Below are 13,178 nucleotides of genomic sequence, written 5' to 3'. Positions count from 1 at the left end.
TTAAGGTTAGACATATGAAAGTACTGAATGCTCATATCCGTTCGACAGTTACATCCGGCGTTGTATGATACGGATCGTACTTTGCTTTTCAATTGTAATTGTACTTTAAGTATACTGTTAAATATCATCACGATACAAATCTTGATACATTAATTCTAAAATTATCTGTACTATTATAGGAAATTGCATCAGTCAATCTCCATTGCGTGGATTAGTCAAAGTCGTATTCAGAACCTCTAGTATTTTACATCTCACCCACAAAATCAATAGTAACAACAAAGTGGTCTAATATTAAACGAAAGGTTATTAGAAATATCTTATACATACACTTAATGTGAGTTAAATCAGTCAGAAAATTTTACTTAACAAAACAATTTTCAAATAACTCTGAATGCATTAACGGTGGGTTGCAAAAACGTATTCATGGATATCGGTGTCCTAGCATCAAATTCTACAATTCAAAACGCCTATTGACGTCAACAGGCGAGTCGATTTACACAGTGTCAATCATTTCAACTTATATTAAATTCATTTCAGTATTGGAAACAATACATTAAAACCGCGCAACAGAAATTTCAGTACCGTAAACAAATAAATTATCGCATCGTGAGATCGAATTTATGAGTTTATATCACGGTGGCGTGATCTATATAAATGCTTTTTTCGGTTTGATCACGCGCTGTTGAGAAATATTACTTGTGGGCTTATACATTAATCTTCTTTTTTGATAGCATGAATAGGTACCTATATAGTTCTGATGAAACCGTTCGGTATGATGTTTGACATGAAAATAGTTTTGAGACCGTCTGCATTGGAATGGCTAGCATAATAATTATTCATGAATTACTATATGAGAAGAAATATCCTTTATCGAATATAGACGTCTTTACATTTATTGAAACTATTCCATTCAACAATCGCAAGCCGTCAGACGGACAATATCGTCACTGAGTCAAAGACCACGAGGTCTTTATTCGCCTTGATCCTCAGAGACCTATGTTAACAATTGTCACTAAGTATTAAAATTGTATTATGGTTCAGAACTAACCTCTTAAGAAAGTCCGTGTATTCAGCCTGTCGGATGAGACCAGTCCTCATCATGATGGTCTGGAAACATTGCCGCTCGATGGCCCATAGCCGGCAGTCTGTGGCCGCCTTGATGGTGGCAGTTCTCTTGCAGTTGTAGAGGATGGCCAGCTCACCGAACACTTTGCCTGGTGCCATGGTGCTGAGGTATTTGTTCTCCCTCGATACTTCCACCCGACCCTCTGAAAAGAACAACGATATTAAATGCCTGTTTCTGTTGAATATATGATTTTATTTTTTAGTGTAAAGAAAAGAATCCTGTACCTACTATGTAAGCATGATTAAACAGGCCGGAATATATTTGGTTTCCACGCCTTGAAATACATACAAATACAATACCTTTACATCACGTAATTGTTCACGAAATACTTATTAATGATACTTAAAGCTAATCACTTACAGCTTATTGCCGAATCGTTAACTGGATTACATTCGCAATCCAAATAAATAATTATAATTATAAAGTGAATTCGATATGAAAGTGTTGCTATTATATAGACTTAATAAATGCAATCCAATTTGTTTTTGTATCTGACACTTCCTCATCTTTTACATTGCTAAAAATAATAAAAAAAAAAAATCTTTTTATTCGATTTTAATAAGAAAAAACATTAATTAAATCTACAAAAACATAAAGGAAGTCAATTGGCAATTATAAAGTTTAATTTAAATATTATGCTGACGCACTAATAAAACTAATTCATACGCTCTCAAGGCCTAGCTGTTTGCAAACAGTGATTAGACATTAGTATTACTACGGACATTATAAACCTGCGGAAAAAAAATGTAGTACAAAATATAATTTAGCGGATACCAATTAATTTCTTCAATTGCAGTTGGAAATAGTTTTCCAACGTCAACAGAGGGTTTCTGTATATTTATCTCTTAGTAAGATTTATGTAACAGAATTAATAAACATAATATATAAGAAGAAATTGTATAAAATTATTTATTATCTTCTGGTTAAAGAAAAACACATCGACAATCTATAGCCAATTGAACAGACTGCATGTAACTATTACAACTAATTACAATCACTACAAAAATACTGTCAGAATATCATAAAAAAGTGAAACCATATACAGCTGTCACTCATCCAAAACGTCTTGAAGAACAAAGCTTCGCAGATTGATGAAGACATTTAGCAAGATAACCGTGTGGGAAAATAAGCAGCGGACGAATGGCGTATTGTTTTTGCAGAGGTAAATATGATATCTACCCTTGACTGCTTCTTTCTAGGTGTGTTTATTACATATGCTGTCGCTATCACTCTTTTATCTTTAAATATTTGTAAAGCAGAAAGAGACAACGATTATCTAAAAATTCTTATCGAATCCTGTCTTCATTAATGCAGCATATTAGTTCATTAATATGAAGTTTGTGAAATATGAATCCCTCTTAGCCAAATTTCGATCACAGCGGCCAATCTTAACGGAGATCAGCCAGGTAAGCAGTAGATATTATAATGCACAAGTGTGTGTGCAGTGTACAGGTGCACTCACACTGTCTTTCTTCAATCGCATAATCCAAAGAGACGTCAATTCAACACGACCTGAGAGATCAGGCGAAGGACCAGGAGCTTACGTGTTTGCTGAGGCACGTGGGTATCACACCGGCAACTTCCTAACTCCAAACTGGGATTGAGTAATTTTTAAGATGATATCTTCACAAATGTAATTACGACAAAAAAACTACCATACAACTTATTATTGTAAGTGTCATTTTTGTTTATACTGCAAATTATTCCTCCATAGCAATTGCAAATTACAAAGTCTATAAAATTATCTTTAATTTATTACCAAATAACACTAACCTTATTACCAAGAACAACTGTAGTTATATGAGTAATAACAAAAAGAAATTAGGTATATGGCTTAGTAGCATTATTGATAACAGACTGCGACTTGGTCTGCAGACTTCATTAACTAAAAATAGATTTGGCAGGTATCTAGTTTATCACGATCTTATTTTCATGAGGTTGTTGACTCGCCGTATCAATTGTTATCATTAATTATTACCGAATTTGTGTTATACGATACAAATCAACGAGCGAAAACCACTTGTAAGTTGTAATGTTAGGTAACATGCTATAAATGTATCAATTGGTATTTGAAACGATTCACATTACCGCATCAAATTAATCTTATAAACAAATCTACTATCTTCATGTGGATTACATGAAGATAGTAATCCACATGAAGATAGTAGATTTGTTTTACAAATACATAATAGATATACTAGAACAGAAGCTATTACATTTTTTTACGTAACATCCCCGGAGTTTATTACTGTAAAAAAATAAGACGTTGATGCTTATTGCGCCAGAAAAATCAACCAAAAATAAATTTTGATTAGATTTCTTTTTTCATAAATATTACAACGTATTTTGTGAGAATGAGTCCTTTCAAACTTTAAGAATGCACGTTCCATCGTCTTTTATAATGAATGTTATTCTAAATGAAGCAGATAATAATATTAATATCATTGTTATTAAACAAGTGATATTTGAAATATAAACCAAAAATTTGCATAGTTTCCTTAATTAAAATAGTCAATTTTATCATATTATTTCATACAATTTGTCGGAAGTAAAACGTTCCCGACAAACATTGCTATTTATTTTGTGTCAATGTCCTTTGACATCATTCTATTGTCTATAAAAAAATGACAATAGTGTGCCGTTACATATTATCCATTGTTACTATTAACATGTTGACTAGGTTATGCTTATTCATGTGTTGACGTGATCATTTATATATCCACCATATTTTTACTGCAACAAAAGTACTAAGAATTAAATTTGAAATATACCCTATTCCTTTTTTTTACGTATTATTACGTATGTAGTTAATAAAATGCAAGGGAAGAACATATTATATGGTGTAGGATGTTCTATTAACCTGGCCTTTATAAGCTAAAAAGAATATAAAAATAATATACGGACAATATCTTCATGCTTCATCAAAATCAATAAGAAATCTCAAGCAAGCAGTGCTGAGTCAGATGAGTTTCAGATGATGCACGATAATATCTGTATTACTGCATTCAGCATTGATTATAAAATCAATGTCTTGTAAATATCAGATATGATTAGCGGCATATGAAACATCTTATGAGATATTTGTATAAACTCGGTCAGTTGTTTATTTACAATTTGTAATTTCACTATCTATAAAAATATCTTCAAAGATGTGTTTATTTGATACACAAAATATGTTACGAGAACAGTTTCATATCATAATATATTCGTTACGAACATAACGTGTTTAACATAGTTATTTGGGTTCAGGTAATACGAGACATAATTTTTTTGTGTACCGTAAAGCCGATACACCCAGATTAGATTTCAGTGTAAAATATCACATAAAAATACAAAAATAATAACAACAACGAAAGCTCACGCGGAATTGATAGGTCAAGCGCACCACCCGCGCCGCCGCATCGAGCGAGCGGGACATGTGCAGGGCCGCGGGGTGCGGAAGAGTGTGCTTGTTACGGTCGGCTGTATTAGTCGGTATTAGTGACGTACCGATATTCGCCAGATTTATATTGATTCAAAAGTTACTCATTTTGACAATTTTTTTATGTTTTTAGGATAAAATATAGCTAGTATCTATGGGCGGTCGTATCGCTTACCATCAGGTGAACGGCAAGCTCGTCTAGTCATTAAAAGCTATAAAAAAATTATAATCATCGTGCCCGTATACAAAAAAAAAACTTTTACTGGGACAATTTTGAAATAATCTCAATTGCGTTAAACAGTTACGATCACGAAAATAAAAAAACCTGTTAGGAACTAAGAGTGCGAAATTATGATGTTGCAATGCCCGTACGTTTTGCAACTAAAACTTATTTAGCGACGGGCAAGTTTTGGTCAGATTGATGCTTCTGTATACTTGTACGTGAATTATTGTTACTAAATAGGATGTACAATTACCTTTTATTTTCCTCATACGACCACGCTTTGTGAGGAAACTAAAGTTAAACCAAAACCCGGAACTAAAGTAATACGTCAAGTCAAGAATAAGATAAAATGTATCCGTAAAAGAATTGTGATACGCATTGAAATTGTCCACAATGACGACTTTCTGTGCTATGCCAAATAAAGAAATAAAAAGAACATCGACTATAGCAAATTTACCATTAACATAAACCCGACCAATTTTGGCATAAACCTTCAAATTACCAAAGTAGATAAGTGTGCGACTGATTTTGAACATTCATTACTTTACGCCCAGAGGTCATATCGAAGTGATTGTGAAATGACCTTGATAAAAATATCTGCAGTCGTTCTGTATTATTTCCTTGTATTCATCGTACAATAATATTAACAAACATAAGAAAGCCATCAAACATCAGATGCACAAACAGTGTTACACGACTATAGCACGTCATGGCATAATCACCCTTATAATACGTAATATTATGACCTTGCGTTCACATCTCTTATATGGTTTTGGACAGATTCAGGGTGAAAGACGACTGTTCGTTATATTGTCAAAAATGGCGTACCTCCTGCAGACCTTCGACAAATAACTCTGATTAATTTGACGATCGCAATATTAAGAATCCAAGACAATTCACGAACCAACATAATGGCGGCACAATTTCGCATACACTCCAAGACAAATACGGCAACAACAGTCATAAGTATATAAACGAGGGCACGCATTCGAACTTTTAACCCCGAATCGTTACGTTCATAGTGAATTGCCTTGAAACACTTTCATCTGGTCTCTAATTTGCCTCCGTTTCTACTGCATTCAATATTGCAGCGTATGGAATGTTGATAGGTATTTTTTTTATTTGCATGTCGTTTAGCCATAAGCCAGAGTAGTTCACTAATTCGTTTTTAATACTAGATATCATTAATGGATTTGAATTTCTTGACCAAATGATTTCTGTTTATTTTGATTCACGTTTATCTGTTAAGTCGTTAGTGAATTTCTTTGGATAATATTAATTTATGAGTGTATATTTTGTTTGTCATTGCACTACTATAAAATTTGAAAAGGTGATGTATGACATCTTAATAAGCATTCGTCTAGTGTGTATAGCAAGAGCATTGGCGAAATTCTGGAATAAAATTATTCAATTTAGTTATGTATCTCTTGCATAATGCTTGTTACAACTATTGGAGTCAACTTTATGAAACACTGTTGACTGTTCATTCAACTATATCATTGCTACGTCACTTAAAGATAGACACTTATTTAATGCTATATCATGCTTTCTTTCCAGAAATTAAAACCCATTTAATCTAAATTACACTTTGATAATTATCATTGCTCAACTATCAACTATAATTTAAAATTATTCGTCATATAATAATATAAAAGTAGGACGAAATGAAGCAAAGTTTAATTGATATGCTAGTCTGGGTGCATTTAGTAACCTCTAAGTGGCTCGATACGTATGCCGAGGCATTTGGTGGTCAGTTTAAATGAACTGTGTGTCGTAATTGCTGCGGCCCATTACAGTTAGCCAAGCGAAATGACTCCACCGACCAATATTCCTCGTGGATTGTAAGGATTTTATGAGAACTGTATTTAGCTGTATTTTTTATTCAACGTTTTAGTTTCTTACCTACTACTTCAAATTATTGAAATTATTGTCTCTTGTTAGGGGGTATAGTTTATTTATTTATTAAAAAAATATTATACACTGTAAGTATTAAAAAGAGCAAACAAATATGTATACATATGATGGAAATAATTTAAACATCGGTGGTACAAATGACAAATGGCCGTCTTGAAAGATTTTTTGTATTTGAAATAAAAATTGGCATCCAAATTATTCTGTTAAATGCAATCTACTTAATATTATATATTATTATTATCTAATCATTAAAGGATTTAAGAGCTCATAACAATTATATACCTCTGAACCCTTTTACTTATCTATGTGATTTTCCCTGAATTTTATCTGATTAAGTACGTTATTTTGGATGTGGATTATGACATGTTTAAATAGATAAATACAAAAATAACTCTTTGGCCTCATTAAAAAGATATAATAATAGCTTATGTTTGGAATATAATTACGTAAAAAAACAGACAGATTTAACGATAGTGTAAACAGTCTTATAGCGCACTAATCTATGCGCCACGAACAAATTAGAAGTACAACATCACGCTATAAAAAAAACGAATTATTGCAACTTAATTCACCGAATAACAAAGAAACAAGTATTCGATACAACACTGGTGACCTAGATAGGCTACCTATGATTAGAATACTAGGCCTTGTCCCATTTGCTTTAATACATAAAGGTATTAAGTAACAAACTTCTGCACTAAATCAGTTGCTATTTGAAAAGCAACTACAAGGATAAATTACATCATAAATGTTGTTTTAAGGTTATTTATCTCGCAAAAGTAATTCACAATTCTATGATACCTTTATTGATACCAATTAAAAGTATGAAGGCAGGCGTACATTGCAGACACATACACGACAGTTTAGGCTGTCTGAATAGTGCATCAATTGCAGACGTTGTCTCAAGCTCTTTTTGTTCGTAACATGCGCGTGCCACGTCTCGCCTCGCATTACCGCTACGAAGTTTTATAACAGTTCGAACACTATTCGTCTTGATTATGAGGCGACAAAAAGTTTCATCGCTACTGGGATGTCTTGGGTGCGGTCTGTTTTACACATAACAAAAGCAATTTATCTATCGACAATTTATTCTGTATGACTGACCCATTGAATTTAAGTCAGTTAAAACTGATAAACTTCATGAAGCCATTATTAGGGCAAGCAACTAAGGCTGATTTTACTAAATTAAAAATATATTATTTGGAAATGAAAAAGACATGTTCCGTTACATTAACTAATACATACAATAGGTATGTGATTTGGTATTGAAAGTAGTTAGTGCGACCTTTTTAAAATTCTCATGCACAAAGCTTGAGTCATGTAAGTAGTTGTCGTTTGTGTGTATCATATGACGTCACCTAGATTGTCATCCGCAAGGAGACCTCGAAAATGTCTCGACACGCAGCCGCGCATCGATCAACGCGAGCACACACGGGATCAAAATAGATTGAAGATAACAATATCAATGATAACAGAACTTTGAATACAGATAATCATAATGATATAATAGCAAATGATACATTTCAAACTGGTCAATGTACACAGTTTCCTTCGTATGCAAGTACGTATTATTTTATGAGTAATAAAATTAACAATGGTTAGTCATTGGTGATACATGCTTTATAAATGCTTGTTCTTATCATGTCAACTAAGTTTCGGGAAATTCGACTACTGCAGATTTATTTTTCTAAATTAAGTAATAAAACCTGGTTTACCTGGTTCTTCATTTCGATGATATTTGTCGAGCGTCTTATTACTTTCTTCCTCTAAACGCGTTACATCTAAGATAATGCCAGCATCCAAAGAAGCTTCTGTCGCTGTACTTTCTCGCTGACATAGGTTCCCAGTTCTACGCTTTCGAATGCCGTAAGTGTGAACGGGAACTATGAGTTTGGGGCGTGGAATTGAAAAATCCGAGTCTGAACCACTAGACGAACTTTTTGCACTTCGCGAAAAAACACCGTTATTAGGCGCACGTTCTTCACTGATACGTTCTTTTGTCAGTCCAAAAGATGTAATGTCATTATACCTATCGTACCTATCGTCACTTTTTACTCTAACAGTATTGTATAACTTGCCATATTTATCACGTTTGACTTGTTTCGTAACACCGTTCGTAGTCCGATAGTCACTTTCTTTACCCAGATCGGCTGAGTGTAACCCATTGCTAATCGCCGGTGCGGACTGGTTCTGACTTCCGTTGAACATTTCGTACTGCATCAATGTCAATTGTTCGCTTGGCGATAGATTTCTTTTCGGTTGCGTGACAGTGACACCATTGTAAGGCCCGTTGTCAGGTTGGACTGTGTCTAAATATGCTTGAAGTGGCGTTCGACCCTCGCTTTTGACTCTCAATGATTTAGAACGAAAACTCGGCTTAGTTTCTTCAATGCGTCCGTTTCGTTCGTTCGCCGGTTGCGTAGTGTGGTTAGGAAGTTGATCGCATGTAGATAACGGCTGGTTAATGGGCCGCATGTATAAACCTAAATCTTCCGCTTCGCTATCCAATTCGAGTTTTTGCTTTCCAGCTCTGGCCTTTATTGGACTTAAATCCAAAGTAGCCATTGAATTTATCAATTGGTACATTGTATTCCCATTTTGCTTAGGCGGTTCGTTATGTGAGTTTCTTTCCTTTTTTGTATCTTTGTGAATCTGTTTTATCTTATCGCTGTCAGTGTCATTGTTCTGTTGGCTGACTCTTGAATAATACTCATAATAAGATTCAGACGACGGGTCGGCTGGTACAGGACCGGGGTCAGGTAACGGGTAGTAATTTTTCTTTGAATCGACCTTCCTTTGTCTATGCGCATATTTCAATGAATCTCTGCGCTGCGGAGGTACAGGCGGCTGTTTACTATTTGATCCGAATGCCTCGATATCCCATTCGGTAAAATTCCGCCGCTTAACTCGTCTCAAGGTCGATGGACGGTACCCATTCGGCATATCTTTAAAACTGTAACTGTGTTTTAGTTTACTTTGAATGATAAGATTGTTATTAGCTCTTGCCTTTTCTTCGATGTTTTGCTGGTATTTAGCCAGCTGTGACAGATTATCACTAGGAACTTCATTGTAATAGCCACTATCTTCTTGCGAATATTTTTTCTCGTTATAATCTCTATCGCTTGTGCGGCCAACGTCTTTCATCGATTTACTTCTAGATATGGAATTAAATTTACTGGTAGTCGAACGGTCATCGTTTTCATTATATGTGCTAAGGTTTTTAGCTCCAACCCAGTTCGCCGCGTAGACTAAGTCCATAGTCCGGTCGCTGATCGAAAGCCAAGGGTCCTCCATGACCGCTTTTCCTGGATAATGCTTGATTTTCATATTGTCACTACACCCATCGACGCAACGTTACACTGAAACCAGTTCTCGTACATATTTAATGTCATTATAGACAATTTTACTATCATTTTCTGGTTTCAACGCAATAGAGGTCATCCACTGACGCGCGTTTATTTAGCGTTTTATTTTCGCATCGATTTATGCTATGATCATGCAGTATGGACCTGTGGGAATACCGTATTCGTGATACAACAAAATTCTATATATTCCTCGTATTAACAACGTATTATTAATCTTAACTAGCGATTGCGTCAAGAATGTCACGTTTCGTTGAATTGATTAGCTTGTAACAATGGAAGGATTTTGCAAGAGCTGTTATAGTTCTGTGTCTAGAAACTATACAAATTGATTAGGCGCTATATGTAAAGCAAAACTATTCGTTAAAATAATCGCTTTTCTTAGTTTCAACGCTTACAAATATATGGAGAAGTGAAAGTATTTATTAACATTTGTGTGAGCCAGTAAATTTGAAATTGAAATTACAGTTTTATCATATCGATATATTTATTTGAGGGGATATAAAGATGCCTTATTTCACACATTTATACAAAATTACGCAGGTGCTATCAAAACCGAGAGAAGTGGGTCTTTCATACAACATCTTCTATAATCTTAAACCAAATATTTCTATAATTAGGTTTCACGTACACACTGAAAATATTGTATAAACAAATATTATCATATGCTTTGCGATAACCACGAATAAACTTGTTAAATTAAAATACACTTGCGGCTTTCTTTAACTATTCCATTAAAAGGTTAATAAGGCATTCTATAAAAATTTTGGCCAAAGTTAAATGTATTGCAAGAACGGATGCCCCAAGGACCGTAAGCGTTATTATCGCTCATTTCCACACGGTACTTGCACATAATCCATCAACTTGAGGAAGCCGTAAGTGGAACTCGATTCAACCAAGTCCATAAGCCAATGCAAATGGAATTACATTACGTTATAATTAGATAATGTACTCTAAGCAACCGACCCCGTTTAAACAAAGTAAACTCGCTCATATTGTTAATAACACTTTCACTGTACACAAACATAAATGTTAATCGAAAGTTTCCGTCCATAAAAACAACATAATGCTGAGAAATACTAACAATATCGTACGCTGAAGTCTGAAGAGTCAATTAACAAATGCTAATTCAAATGCATGATCGATTAAATAGGGAAAAATTTCTAAGACGAGCAGTTGAGTTGAAACCAGTTCATTGGTCCACATAATCAGTCGGCTGGTCAGCGATGATACGTGAGAAACACATCCAGGAACTTGAGAAATCAGACGATGCCTTACTAATTATACTTTCTTGAGAAAAAGTAAATAACTAATGATCTAGAATTTGTCCAATTAAAAATAACGCAGGAAGACATACGTTTCAATTAGTTGTAGGTACTTTAATAATTGGATTAGATTGGTTGGAAATAGCCTGTTTCAATATTACTATAGATTTTATGGGCTGTCGGTCGGTCAGCTTTCTCAAACAGCTATTCCGTGAGGTAAAAGGGGAGCAGTATTATTCCCGCTGAACTACGGCCACTAACCAAGATACCGACATGTTGCTTACAATATAAACTTTACCGTCCATCTATGTTAAAAATATTTACACAACTGTTTAATAATCAAGATTACGCGAATTTGACATGGGTTTTGCGGTTTAATTATGTTTGAAACTCTTTTTTAGAATTGTGAAAATTACGAGTATTACACATAAATATTAAGTATATTTTTCATCTATTTATCTTTTTGTATATTTTTAAGGTCAAAAATAGTATAACTTGTTAATCAGGAATAAAATAATCACTGGCACTTCTGAAAACTCTTATTTTCCTGAACTATAAACGATTTATCCCTATTGTTTCTGAGGAGAAATAACTGGTTAACAATAATCACTCAAAATTTTCTATCTAACGGAGTAATAAAGAAAAGTAACGATTCTTGTTACAATAAAGATTTCGAAAAATGCTGTGGTTAGGTACACTCAATTTTGATCCTTAAAATGGTGTCGATATGGTCTAAAATATAGACCGTTTCACAATAGAGTGTAAAAACCAGGCGCTGCTCGACCAATTAATGATACAAAAAAGCAATACTTGTAAACAGAAGCCCATACAAATTAATTATTCAACATTTCGTCCAAATCTGATAAACATAATAGAAATCCAACATTTTGGGAAATCGAATGTAGACCTTAACGGAAGTTATGAGGCCTCGAAGTTGCGTAACTATCAAATGAATATTTATGTATACACGTAACGGTAAATCACTGGAACTTAAACAATGGTGTTCCTTTCTCCCATTTAACTGTACAGGAGTGTGTGCCAATGAATAACATTTATGTGTTCGTTTTATCATAACAATGACGCCCAGTAGTCATTCATTACTAATTGATAAGAAAGGGGATAGGAACGTCCGTCGCGGCAAGTCAACTGCTCAATTCCTGGTTTTTGTTACCCAACAACTTAAGTACGAGTTAACTTGGCAACTATCAACTGAGTGTACTTATAAGTTTCTCTCTATTTTAATATACTTATAGAAATTTCTATTCCGTTAGAAGCTTTATAAATTTTGAATTTCCATTTAGTTTTTACTGAGCATTTCACGCTGCTCTTTCGACCATGTTTTGAAATATCCGCATTATGACAACAAAGGCCAGCTTTCTACGGTCCGATGGCCCTTATAATGGTTGGAATACTTTATGATAACATCATAATTGCATGTCGTGTGGTATATAGTACATTGCTAGCACCTAATACGATTGAAATGACTTTCTAATCTCATATGAAACGTGACAAAGTTCCATACCGACGCATTAATTACTCAAAGTTGACAAACAACGATGCCGTGCAACATACGTTTCAATAACTTAACCAAGCGCGATGTTATTGCGATATATAGTTAATTATGAAACAAGTTCACAGCTGATTTGGTCCAGTAATCTGTGTGCCCTGCTTTAACAAGAAATTCGATTGTTTTTATTGCATTTAATTTTTTCTTTGAATCAGTATTGATTGTTTGGAATTTTCGATCAGATAGATCGGTAAAATGACAAATATTAATAGCTGTAGTGGAAGTATTTATTATTTAGATACTCAATCCTACACAAATAGACCTAAAAAGGGTACACTAGTATGTGCAACTGAAATAGCC

General features: G+C 34.1%; 1 protein-coding gene across 4 annotated transcripts in view; it reads right to left on the bottom strand.

The window, feature by feature from the left end:
• Positions 1–13,178, bottom strand: part of LOC115455815 (cGMP-dependent protein kinase, isozyme 2 forms cD4/T1/T3A/T3B) — a 189,474-nt gene that overhangs the window by 22,840 nt on the left and 153,456 nt on the right. For 3 of the 4 annotated variants that reach the window (XM_037437123.1, XM_037437124.1, XM_030184552.2), the window contains one exon: positions 1,049–1,268. In XM_037437123.1, coding sequence (XP_037293020.1) covers positions 1,049–1,268 — 220 coding nt within the window. Of the gene's footprint in view, positions 1–1,048; positions 1,269–8,399; positions 10,194–13,178 lie in introns of all 4 variants that reach the window. The other variant, XM_030184549.2, reaches the window with a different exon arrangement.

This window comes from Manduca sexta, chromosome 10 (genome assembly GCF_014839805.1).
Source record: "Manduca sexta isolate Smith_Timp_Sample1 chromosome 10, JHU_Msex_v1.0, whole genome shotgun sequence".
Lineage (NCBI taxonomy): Eukaryota > Metazoa > Arthropoda > Insecta > Lepidoptera > Sphingidae > Manduca > Manduca sexta.
Note: the sequence above shows the minus strand (reverse complement) of the source record. Positions and strands in the feature narration are given on the sequence as shown.